Below are 12,637 nucleotides of genomic sequence, written 5' to 3' on the forward strand. Positions count from 1 at the left end.
CACATATATATATATATATATATATATATATATATATATATATATATATATATATATATATATATATATATATATATATATAGATATAGCCTGTGTTACCACTCTGCAGCTTTAGTGTGTCCAGTTTTGCAACATAGTGCAGCCTTAGTTTATAGAAGGCAGATACAAGTAGTGAAATCAGCCAGAATACATTTCCATGCAGCACAGGAATGAGGCATCTTTTCTGATTCACGTTCACAATAACAGAACTCAACTTTTTTCTGCCACATACAATATGGCGGTGACGTCGACGTGCGAACCTGCGCCCTATGACGCTTCTACGTATATGATGTCTGTGATGGAGAACATTCTGCTGCCTGCACCATCCTCCAGCATGAGGTGGGTCAGTCACCGAGACTTATTAGCCTGAAAATGAGTCACCTTGACTGATCCAGGTGTGGTGAGGCATTTCTTTGGATGGCCGCACAGCCCTCCATGTGCTAGCTCGAGGTACCCTGACTGCAAGAAGGTACAGAGATGAGATCCTCAGACCCATTGTGAGACCATATGCTGGTGCAGTTAGCCCTGGGTTCCACCTAATGCATTATAATTAAGAATTATTTTTGTTCTTTGACAATGTATTTTGAAAAAAAAAAGGTTAGTTTTAAACTAAGAGCAACATATATGCTCGTGTCTGTTATGTTGCTCACAAAAAAACTAAGAACAACATGTGTTATTTTGCAATAACTTGTTTTAACTTGTGGTGGGAACCTATGACGATGTGTTATGGGAAAGACTGATTCTGTATTCCTCATTTTGCTTATATTTGCGCTATTATCTAAGTTTGCAATGTTATTTTGCTTCACACACTGCTGAGATGCTGGGAAGGTTTTTTGTTATGGAAACGGGACGAACGGCTCAGATGGAAGGGAGAAGTGGCCACTCTCCCTCCCATCTGATACTTTGTTTATTGGTATAAAAAGGAGGGGACTGCCCTCAGTCGTTGAAGTCAGCCGTGGGTTGTATGGACGCCCGCGTGGATTGTGCTCTAACCGGACTGACCGACTTCCCAGTCCTAACCATGGTAAGAGATGGAACAACACGCCTGTTTGAAAGCTTGCCAGGCTTTAAGTGCTTGCTACTTTGCGTGTGCGAAGTGCTTGCTGTTTTGTGTTGCTGTGTTCTGTGAGGAATAATAAATGTGTGCCTTATATTCTAACAGAAACAGTGTTTGAGTCCTTATTTGTGTTTGCCGATCTCTCCCGATCCTGAAATAAACATTTCATAAAACACCTGTCCGTTCCCCAACCCTGAATCCAACTGAGCACATCTGGGGCATGACGTTTCGGTCAATCCACCAACGCCACGTTGCACCACAGACTGTCCAGGAGCTAACGGATGCTCTAATATAGGTCTGGGAAGAGATCCCTCGGGAAAACCGTCCTCCGTCTCATCAGGAGCATGCCAAGGCGTTGTCGGAAGGTTATACAGGTACATGGAGGTCACACACACTACGGAGCCTCATTTAGACTTGTCTTGAGGAATAGTCACCGACGTTGAATCAGCCTGCCTTATTATTCTCCACTTTCATATTGAGTATGAAGTATGAATGGTGTAATCATTTTGATTTACATTGATCATTTTTGTGTTTCTGAAAACGATTTCGACACCTATCCAGAAGTCTTTGTCAATTCTGGTGGCACGCACTTGAGCAACCTGCAGTTAGGAGCACTACTGTTTTAAGGCGATGGAGGCCCATCCTCCTAGACACATTCTAACTCAGATAGAGAAATCCACATGTTTCAGAGGTAGCACAATTTCAGTTTGAACAAGTGATACATTTAGTAAATTGTGATTATGTATGGATGCACCAATATAAAAATGTGGGTCAATATCAATATCTAAGGTTAATATTGCTGTTATTGGTGATAAATTGTATTTCCTGGTATTATTTCTCTACACTTTTAACAGCTGATTGAGCCCTGGACCAGATACCTAGATCAAGGTGGTCTACAAACCTGACTCAGTTACTCAGTTAGTTCTTTCAGGAGGAATGGGCCAAAATTCCATTAACTGTTGTGAGGATCTTGTAAAAAGGTACTAAACATGTTTGACTTATCATAGTTTAAAAATCCATCACACCAAATACTAAGGACAAAAAAAAAACCTTGACTATTCTGTCATTCAAATATCATTCATTTTATTAATTCTCACTTCAACAGAGAAAGGTTTGCCCGGATGCAGTGTCAGATAGTGAAACAACGTGTCCTTTAATACTGTCTATGTAAACATCTCATTTTAACTGCTGCTTTAGCCTGAAAATAAAAATCTGATCCAAACTAAAAGCAAAACTAATAGCATCAATCTCTTAATAAGTGTCTGTTTAAAAAAAACAACAACAAAAAAAAAAAAACTAGCTGTTTTGAAACAACAGGAACTGGAAGTTTCAAGTGTGTTCCACCAAAATGTGCTGGCTGTTGAGTGAAATGTGTGAGAACAACAGAACTTCACAGCAAACTGTGGTGTTGCTCTACGTCTGATGTGCCAGTGTGACGGCAACATCTTAAAAAAAAACATTCTCCAGGGAACATCAGCAATGTCACCACTTAAATTTTCTCGAAAATGAACCTGAAAGGGAAACACATAAGCACTCATTATGATTCAAACAATGTGTAAAAATGACATGAAATTAAGGAGGAAGAGCAGATCAAGTAAGATCTGTAAGAACGAGTGCAACGTACCTTGAAAGTCAGCAATCCTTCTGCGGTTTTTGGGTAAAGTTCCATCCTTTGTTGTAATAAATTCAGGCGTTCTCAGCACCTCCTCCAGCCGACATTGCTCATCACTTTCCTACAAGGAGGATCAAAAGGGGTTTATTCAGATCTGAAAATGATGATTAAGAATTTTTTGAAGCGAGGTTACTGTCAAAGATTATAAGCAGCTAATATGGCTCTGCATCAATTTGCCCCTGCACACATGTGTTGCCTTTTTTTCTTTAAGCATCTGTTAAGAAAACATTTCCTATCCGTGTAATTAACCATGCATATATATATTTTGTTTGTTTTATTTTAATCAATTACAGAGATAAATCAACAAAAAAAGGCTGAAAATACACCTATGCAACATCCCACTTCCAGTGCACGTGGCTCTGATTCATGTAAAAACCACTTGAGCCGTATAAGAGGTTACATTTGACCTAGCAATAAAACTGAATAAATAAATAAATCGAAAGCATTTTTTTCTATATTCCAAAAAGTTGGGTATAAAACTTGAATATGTATAAAATTGCAAAATAACCAGCACTCTTCAAAACATTTCAGCTATGCTGTAGTAAACTTGAAAAAAAGAATGTGCCACTGAGCTGTTTTGAAATCACATTTTATAAACCTGTTGTCACATTTCCATTCCATAAAGGATGGCATTATGCCAGTGTGTATCATAATAATATGAGTGTGTATTGTATTCATTAATATCAACATGACAGCAGTCACACAGGTGACTGGCTAAAATGACTCTGTGCAGGTCAATCTGATGTGCTCCTCACTCCATGCCTAAGATTGAGACCAGCCACCCTGCAGAGGAAACTCATTTTGTCCGTTTGTATCCGGGATCTCACTCTTCCAGCCATAATCCATATCTCATGACCCTAAGGTACATCAAGAGCCTTGCTTTTTGGCTCAGCTCTTTCTTCACCACAAAAGACCAGAACTGCACCAAGGTACTCGAACTCCTCAACCTGAGGCAGAAACCGCCCCCCATTCCCCAACCAAGAGGGTACAGTCCTCCTTATTCCGAATGAGGACCGTGATCTCAGACTTTGAGGAGGTGACTCTCATCCCAGCTGCTTCACGGTTCAAACAGCGAACCACTCCATATTATGCTGGGGGTCATGGCCTTAAAAGGCCAAAAGAACCACATCACTCAAAAGAAGCGAAGATGAGACCCTGAGGTCACCCTTCACTCCACCACTATGCCTAGAGATCCTGTCCATGAACACCATAAACAGGATTGGTGACAGGAGGCAGCCCTAGTGGAGGCCAACACAGACCGGGAACAGGCTTGGCTCTGTGCTGAGGATGCAGACACATGCTCCTCCTGGGCATAAAACATTCATATGTACAGTACTTAATACTAACAAGATCAAAAGATAGTACTACTATAATGTTTGTAAGACTGGAGTTGTTTCAAGACATCAGAAGGCCATCTCGGACCAGCAGTGAGCCAAACTCCGGGACCAGCTAATCTGGGTTTCTATTAAATGCCACCAAGAAAGAGATTCAAATTCAAAATACGTTATTGATCCCAAAGCGAGATTATAAACAATTATAAGCAGTGATATATTTACTGCCTATAATTGTTTAAGAGAACCTCAGAACAGAAATCCTACACTGGCTCTTTACAACTCAATGCGTACACTTGTTTGGTTTTGGGAGCGTGTGAAAAAGCAACCTGTGATGCCGGAGTTTGCTGACACTTCCTCCTGCCTGCGGGTGTGCCGGGGCCGGGGCTTTCAGCTCCATTCTTCTTCCGCTCACGCTCCCTCTGCAGGAGGACGGCCTGTCTCATGGACCGGTACTCCAGCGAGAAGTTGCTGATGGTTCTGCAGAAGTCCTCCGCTCTGGTGTCTCGCACCATGGCCCGCGAGTAGCCCAGGAAGAGGAGGAACGAGTGGAACCTTGAATAACAGAGAAGAGGCGGGGAAAAACGATGAGCTCTAGTTCATGGGGGGGAGACTTCGTCAGTCTGGTGGGTGCTGAACATCTGCAGCGTGCCTGTTAATAACCCGCCGATGGACGGCTCTCAGGACCTTCAGCCTCTCTTCGTTCTCCTTCAGGATCTTGGGCAGCCTGTGCCGGAGCGAGCCCTCCGGAGCAAACAACTCCAGGTCATCTTTCCCTTTCCGCTTTTCCCCTTTTCCTCCTTTCCTCTTTTCCTCCGCCTTCTCCAGGACCTTCAGCTGCTCCCATGATGCTTTGCACTTGGCCTCCAGCTGTGCGAAGTTGGTCTGGACCTGAGCGTAGTCACACTGCGGAGGGGACGGACATGTCTGAGCAATGGACTGTGATCCGGTTCAAGCACTAACCTTTGCTGTTTCATTGCTCTTCACCTTGCCAGCTTTAGTGACGGCGGTGATGTCAGAGTAGAGGTCAGAGGATTGTGGGTAGAGCTGCAGCAGGAGCACGCAGACGTGGTGCAGCAGAGGCTGGCGAGTGTGCGTGTCCCTCACCTGAGACAGCTTTCCCAGGTAACTCAGCTCAAAGCCACGCGCCTTGGGGTGTCGAGATCGCTTGTCAAACATTATCGAAACCAAACGAAGCGCGTTGAAGACCAAGAGATGACAGGAACAACTGCGGTGCCTCACCTTACAGCCGTTGAGAAAGTTCCCGATGGCCAACACGGTCGCTAGGATACACCTGAAGGTCTGGCTGGCTGCCAGCTGCTCCATGGCCAGCTTTAGGTGGAAGAGAGGCTCAGCAATTTCCTACGAAGTGAACAGACACATACAGAGGGCAATTACTGGATTTACTAAGCATACTGCGTGTTGCAGAAGTTTTCATATCATTTACCTTTTTCACATTTTGTCACGTTAAAACTAAAGATTTTACGCGGTAGACCATTGCAACAGTGTATCATTGAGAAGTGAAAGGAAAAGGATATAAAGTTTTTTCTTGTTTTAAACGTGCAAATAGTCGATGCTAGCTGCCGTTAGCGCTCGTTCACTCCACACAGTTTCCCCACAGCAAACATGTGGAAGAAATGGTCTGGTTAGGTGAGACCAAGATTGAACTCTTTGGCCCACGGGCACGTGTTACCTTAAAAAAAAATAAAAAATTCCCACTGTGAAGCACGGTGTTGGCAGCGTCATGCTGTGGGGATGTTTTTATTCAGCTGAAACGGGAAAACTTGTCGCTGTTCCTGAGAAGATCAAAAGAGCTAAATAAAGGGCTTAGCTGGAGGGAAACAGATTAATGGCCTCGGGAAATTTAAGCTGGTGGACCTTCCAGCAGCACGACGTCCCCGAACATACAGCCAGCAAAACCACATTTAACTGGAAGTACAGCTGCAATGTTTGGGGATAACAGTTCTGCAAAACAGCTCAAGCTCACATTAGTTTGAGAGCATCAACTTTGAAGTGTTGCCACAGATTGTCAGTTAGACTCAGATGAGGGCTTCAACTGGACCATCTGCTGGTCTGGTGGCATGTCTTCTTGAGTCATTGATCTGCCAGAAGGTGAAGCTCTGCCTCAGACTCAAACATCTACCAAGTCTCACCCTGCATGTACCTCCACCCACCATCCCACCAGCTCTGACCAGCTTGTGGAAAAACATCCAACCAGAGTGATGCAGCCACCAGGCTTCACAGTGACGATACCATGTCCAAACAGATGTTACTTTTCCGCCACACATGACATTTTACATGTAGACCAAAAAGGGGAATTTTGGTCTTATGTAACCAGACTCCACGACCCCCTACATGGCTCGTTGCTAAAAGCAAAGTGAACTTCTTATGGCTTTCTTTCAACTGTGGGTTTTCTTCTTGCCACTCCTCCATTTAAGCTACTATCAATTAAATCACTTCCTTCGGCTACTGCTATTGGTGGATTTCATTTAAAGATATCATGAGAATAAAGGTGGCTGAACACATATGTATGACAGACTTTTGTAAAAGCAATTGAAAACCCTCAATCATCTTTCCCTCCACTTCACACTGATGTGCTTTTTTTTGTTAGTCAGTGTATAAAATGTTTGTAATTCTGTAGCTGAAATGTGATAAAACTTGATTATTATACAGTATGCATGTTTGCGCAGCACTGTAGGTGAGCCAGAACATTTAATTATTTAGTCTTTAGAGCCATATCTTTTCATACAATTCCTAATAAGTCAGAGTGACAAAGTCCTCTCAGTGTTTTCATTTACCTTCTCTAAGGAGTCGTAGTCCAGAGCGAAGGTCCAGAGCTGAAGTCTCGTGCTCAGGTGGGGGATTGCTCCCAGCGTGAGCAGGCACAGTTCAGCCTGGGCCAGGGGGGAGTGGGGGTTCTGGGCCTTGGCTTCGTTGATCAGACAGAGCTCTTCCTCGGTCGGGACCAGAGCTTGAAGTCGCTGGTTTAGAGGAAACGTCAAAGCAGATTCAAAACAAACGGCTGATGTCCCAGTAATGCTAGATATGCTGCAGCCATTTAAATGTCGTGTCAGAAGAAGAGTTTAAAGGTTAATAAATGCAGAGGGTAGGGTCGGTGACGCTGTACCTGAACGTCCTCTCTGTCCAGCACGCTGCTGTCCATGCTGTAGATAGCCGGGGGGAGGAGGCGGGGAGGAGGCAGGCTGCTCAGGGCGATGGTTATGATGTTGCTGCGCTTCATGCCCAGCACTGAGACGGACGACTGCTTCTGTGGGAGAGCACCAGGGTTATCAGGCTGGGGCAATACCCAGTTCTTCAAAAGCATTTTGACTGGCTGTCAAAGACATGCAGTCATGTTCAGCATACTACAGTAGGCTTTGTGATGGTGCTAGTGAGATTAAAGTTACCTTTTGAAAATAATAACCTTCAAACAGGTATCGAAGACAATCTTTTATTGTCACCCTGTGTTACCGTGGTGACAAACGGCGGCTCAGGATGCACACAAACAGACATAATATTTTCCCAGCCCTCCCCACCCAGTTTAAAAAAAAATAAAAATAATTCATTAAGCCTACTGTTTATTTTTTTTTTTTTTACATTTTTATTGGTCTAATTACTGCAACTTCCTTTACTCTGGTTCGGATCGGTCCCTTGCTTATGTCTTCAGTTAGTCCAAACACCCACAGCTCGTCTGCAGACAGCAGCAGTGTATAACCCCAGTCTTGGTTTCTCTTGTTTCCTGTCGCTTAAAGGATCCAAATTCAAATTTTATTTTTTATTTTTAAAATACCAAACACAAGAGGCATCCTATTTATTCATACTCCTACAAGAACCAGTGAGTTAAAGTTCTAATGTATCTATTCCAAGGCCTAAGGTCTCAAGGTGGCAGAGCCTTCTCTGTGACACGACCCAGACTCTGGAATAATCTACCTCTAATTAATAGATCTGCACGAACACTTCAACATTTTAAACCTGTCAGCACACTTTGAACCAGATGTTTCCATTCAAACAGCCTTAGTAGTTGTTCTTTTAGCTATTTTATTTTCTTATTGTGTTGCTTTATTATTTCTCTTTATACTTTAATTGCATTGTTTTGCTTGTTTTTCTGTGATTTTTTGTTGCATTTTAGTTGGAAATGTGCTATATCATTAAACTTGGCCCTTATGTAATCTTGTAATCCTAAATGTTGTGTTTTCATTAGCTGTGAGTAGAAAAGGATCCCATTTAAAACGTACAAGGTTTGAAACCATCAGCTTGTATAATTAATCTATATAATGTGATTCATTTAGTAAATTGAGTTGCTGCAATAAATGAGCTTTTCAATATTATTCTACTTCATTAAATAGACCCAATTCTTTTGGAACATTCAATTAAAATCAATTACGATAACAATACCAAAGACAGAGAGTTAAGCATAAAACATGTCAGACAACCTCCATTTTAAACGGTATTACACAATGGTTATGTGTGACTCAGTTTATTTCTGTGATCAAGCATCACCGCCACTAAAAGGAAAAAAAAAATACCCCTGGCTAAAACTTACTGACATATACTATTTCTGTGATCTTCACTTTGACCCATCCAATTTTGTTGACAGACCGTCTATCATTGCTACATCGAACCCTCCGGTCACATAAATAAGACCAACTAAGTCAGCCATTTTGGGACTGAGTATAGTAGGCTATGCTTGCTTGACCTTCATATCCCATGCTGACTTGTCCTTTTTATTTAGAAATGGACAGATGGGATTGAAGTCCTGGCCTGAAGGTGTTTGTAGAAGAGCCTATTTATCCTTCTCACCTGCCGCCCAGAGACCACAGTGAAGCTGGTGCTGGTGGCCTTAGACTCAAACAAGTACTCCAGACGGTTGGTGTCCAACTGCACCGGCTCCAGCCCGGCCCATATAGTTTGTTTCCCGAAGCGCGTCATCCTGGGGAGCGGGGCCAGGTTCTGGAGTTCCCTCCAGTGAAGCTTCAAGGTGTGACTCTTCATGGCCGCACCTTTAGAGGAGGAGGGTAAAGGCGACGCGAGAGGCGGAGGAGGAGGTGGTGGTGGAGGAGGCGCCAGGGACAGGTGCTGACTCGGCGGCGGCGTAAGGAGCACCTCGTCCTCTCCGCTGTCGTCCTCATCCCAGAGATCCGAGAAATCCAAGGTGTTGAGGCAAAGGCGCGCGGCCGGTTTAATGATCGAGTCCCAGGATTGGTCAAAATCCCAGGTCAGGTCCTTGATCTGGTCTGATTCCTTCATTGATCTTTATAAACTATTAAATGTGTTAAAAAAACAACAACAAATAAGTTATTCTTTCTTCAGCTGACTCCAAAAGGCATTATCCTCCAAACGAGCGAGGCTCTTTTAGGTCCTAACCATCATTCCTAATGTTCCTCATAGAAGCAAAGCTCCTCTCTCCTTATTTTTTTCTTCTCGCTGCACAGTCAGACACCACCTCACAGACTGCATCCGAACATCTGCGGATGCTCTGCCTCACTTGTCCACCACAGGAGCGCATAGCTCCCACGCCCAGAATCCCAATTTTCGGAGCCCCCACTGGCCCTTTCTCACACCGCTGCAACCTGTAATTGCCTCGGGTGTCGTGATTGTTCCCTCAGATCTGAAGCGGCGTGCGGCGTCTCATCCAAGCGTCCGCTGCTGTCCTTGCTCCTTCTTTGTGGCAGAACCCTGTGGCCGCAGTGAAAGCTGAGGTCCTGATTCGGAGCCTGATGAGAACATTCACGGGATGCCTTTCCTGCAGCGCTTCATCCAAATGCCTCTGCAGCTGCCCTCTGACTTTCATCTCTCTCTGTCTTTCCAGCAGTGAGGGCCAATGAGAGTTTCAGCCGGAGACCGAGGCAGAGGGATGCACTGGCGCGTCGGTTATGGTTTATTTGAGCTGCGCCCTTTTCCTTAATTTCCTTATCGAGGCTGAATCTCCTGTTTGTTTGGCATCATGGTGTATATACAAGCCTCTTTATCTGCTTCTTTAGATCTGCTACTTCCGCCCTCTTCAGCTGACACATGCAGAAGGGCACATCTCGGTTTTAAGCTGTTTCCTCTGTCAGTTTTATGAAGACATATAGTTCTCGCATAATTGTTTAAGTAGGAGGGTGAGCTTTTAGATGCAGGGTCGCTCCAAAAATGCAGGAAATATTCTGTTGAAAACAATCAGGATGCAAAAGCAATGAGATGCTAGTGCCCTGTCAATTCTATTTTATTGTACTGAAAGGAAGCCATGTACAGAACTCAGACAAACAGGTTAGGAAGGAGGCCCTCTCCTAAATCCAGATGAGAATCTATGGTACATAAAGAAAAAATAACAGACAACCCCTTGATGTGCAAAGCTGGTAGTGTTCTTTTTGAGTCTGTGTGTTTGTGTACAGTCTTATTCAATAAATTAGAATACAAATTAGAATATGAGATGCTTATTTGTCAGATTCAAGGTACCTTTTTGAAAAGAAAACAAACAACAACAACATGTAAGCCGGTATTTAACATACTTTTCATTAAATCTCCATTTCTGCAAGAAGAATTTTGCTTTTTGTATTGTTCTGATGCAATATTTAAATTTTAAAGGCTGTGTTTCTATTAGCTGGAGGCGGGGGAAAAAATCATAATGAACAGAAATAAAGGCTTTACGACATCATCGGTCTGTGTCAATCCATATAATGTGTTTACCTTAGTGAACTGAGATACTGAAATACATTAACCTTTCAATAATCTTCATATTTATTGAATATGATTCTATATATATATATATATGTAAACAAATGTGCAAGACAAACTTCAGACTTGTTCCAACAATAAAGATACATTGAATAATATATATTGACTTGATGCAATCTGGTGGGTTTCCCTGATAGAAAACTTTTTAGCCAGTCTGTATGAACGATTTGATTGAATTTACTCTGTAATGTGAGATGACGTGTCTTAAAAATTGGGGCTATATAAGTAAACTGATTTAATTTTACATGCCACACTTTTCAGATATTATTTGTTAAAAAAAATGGATTCCACTTCTCACGTTTGCACTACTTAATGGTCCTCTATTGCATTACATCTACTTTGAGGTTGTGGCTGTAAACGAGACAAATAGTGAAAAGACTGCTATATGTCCATGTTGAAAGGTCTCTAGCACACAGTATTTGGTGTGTCTCGGGGGTTGTTTGCATGGTCCACATGCAGCCTTAATGAGGATCCCTCCCTCGGCCTTTAGGGCTCCCCTGATTATGCTTTATCTCGGTGGCCTTGCTTTCTACAGGCGGCAGCGGGACTCATGGGAGAGTTTCAGACAAAATTAGCTCTATTTGCAAGGCTTAATATCATTTAAGCATGTGTTTATCAACAGAGCATTTTAAAGTTTGCTGCCAAATACACAAAGTCACTGCTTGTCTTGGGAGTGTTCAAAGTTTCACTTCTCAAGCCTCCCAAAGACGGTTTTTGAAAAAAAAAAAAAAAAAAAAACATGTGCTCACAAATAAACATCAAAGTTGTTTTGGCCAGACTCCAGTTACCAGTCCCAATAAGCTGCAGAGTTTTGGTGACGACGTGGTGTACCTACCAAAGACAACACGTTTTCAGTGGGGACAGAGATTTATGATGTGTGAGCGGCCTCTGTGTTTGTGTGTGTGTGTGTGTGTGGTAGTGGCTGTGTTAACAAATTCATGCAACTCTTTTTTTTTTTTCGTTTTCTCCCTGCTTCTCCACTGTGGGTCCCAGCACGGCCACTGGACTGAGTGCAGGTCGACCCTAATGGCGCCAAGATAAGGATCAGGTCAAAAATGACATGTAATTGCTCCATGTTTGAGGAGTCAGGAAACTAAACTTTAATTCAGTCATTAGAAAGGTCAGCTTGAAGTGGTGCACACTAAATCTAAGAGGCTCAGTTTTCTAAAACTCATGCTGGATCTCAATTTTCCCTCGTGATGCCGATGTTGTTGGAACTCAGACATCTTAAAAGCTTTCCGTGTCTCCACAGTAAACAGTTTGACAGCGAGATGCCGAGAAGTACTCCCACGGCTCAGCGCTTACCGTTGAGTGTGCACCGTTTTACTCTGAGCGAGCAAACGTCTCATTTTCTTCAAAGACAATGACATACCAGTGTACCACATTGCCTCTCCGCACGTATTCAATGCAGCAATAAAATGTGACAGCAGCAGTGACCTGCAATTCCATGGCCAGTAGGTATGTGCCTTTCTTTAGAAGAGATGATTTAAGGGTTCACAGAACCACTTTTAAATTGCTATTCAAAGCAAAGGTAGAAGAAATGCCATATTCCATGCCTTTTTAACCCTTTGCAACGGCCTTGCATCAGATATTACATTTTGATACAAATTTTCCTGCAGCTGGACCCAGCTACTTGACTAATATCCTGTCTATTCGAAAGATGTCATGTTTTGTGGTGCTTTAGCAGGACCAAAGTGCAGACAGAAACCCAGAAGACACATGATAAAAACAAGGATTTAATGAAAATAAAGGCATACCTGACTTTATATGGAAGTGTTGGAAAGTCAGTACCGGGACTTTAACTGTGATTTCATTCTTTGA

The 12,637-nt window shown here is 42.9% G+C and overlaps 1 protein-coding gene across 1 annotated transcript; it reads right to left on the reverse strand.

Moving 5' to 3' along the window:
• Positions 1 to 2,208: 2,208 nt before the first annotated feature.
• On the reverse strand, positions 2,209 to 9,420 carry si:ch211-63p21.2 (FH1/FH2 domain-containing protein 1). Its single transcript, XM_036146015.1, has 9 exons — positions 8,900 to 9,420; positions 7,227 to 7,367; positions 6,898 to 7,080; positions 5,342 to 5,461; positions 5,087 to 5,248; positions 4,752 to 5,005; positions 4,429 to 4,654; positions 2,721 to 2,829; positions 2,209 to 2,607 (listed from the first exon to the last, which is right to left on the reverse strand). Exons 1-9 carry the CDS (start codon positions 9,344 to 9,346, stop codon positions 2,579 to 2,581), a joined length of 1,671 nt encoding a protein of 556 aa, XP_036001908.1. The 5' UTR covers positions 9,347 to 9,420; the 3' UTR covers positions 2,209 to 2,578.
• Positions 9,421 to 12,637: the final 3,217 nt, after the last annotated feature.

This window comes from Fundulus heteroclitus, chromosome 14, assembly GCF_011125445.2.
Source record: "Fundulus heteroclitus isolate FHET01 chromosome 14, MU-UCD_Fhet_4.1, whole genome shotgun sequence".
In the NCBI taxonomy this organism is placed as follows: Eukaryota; Metazoa; Chordata; class Actinopteri; order Cyprinodontiformes; family Fundulidae; genus Fundulus; species Fundulus heteroclitus.

Excerpts from the sequence above, each read along its gene's own strand:
- si:ch211-63p21.2 (XM_036146015.1), bottom strand. The coding sequence starts at position 9,346 with ATGAAGGAATCAGACCAGATCAAGGACCTGACCTGGGATTTTGACCAA. Across the intron at positions 5,249-5,341 it reads ACTTTCTCAACGGCTGTAAG|GCGCGTGGCTTTGAGCTGAG; the intron begins GTGAGGCACCGC and ends CGACACCCCAAG. Across the intron at positions 5,006-5,086 it reads CCGTCACTAAAGCTGGCAAG|TGTGACTACGCTCAGGTCCA; the intron begins GTGAAGAGCAAT and ends TCCCCTCCGCAG.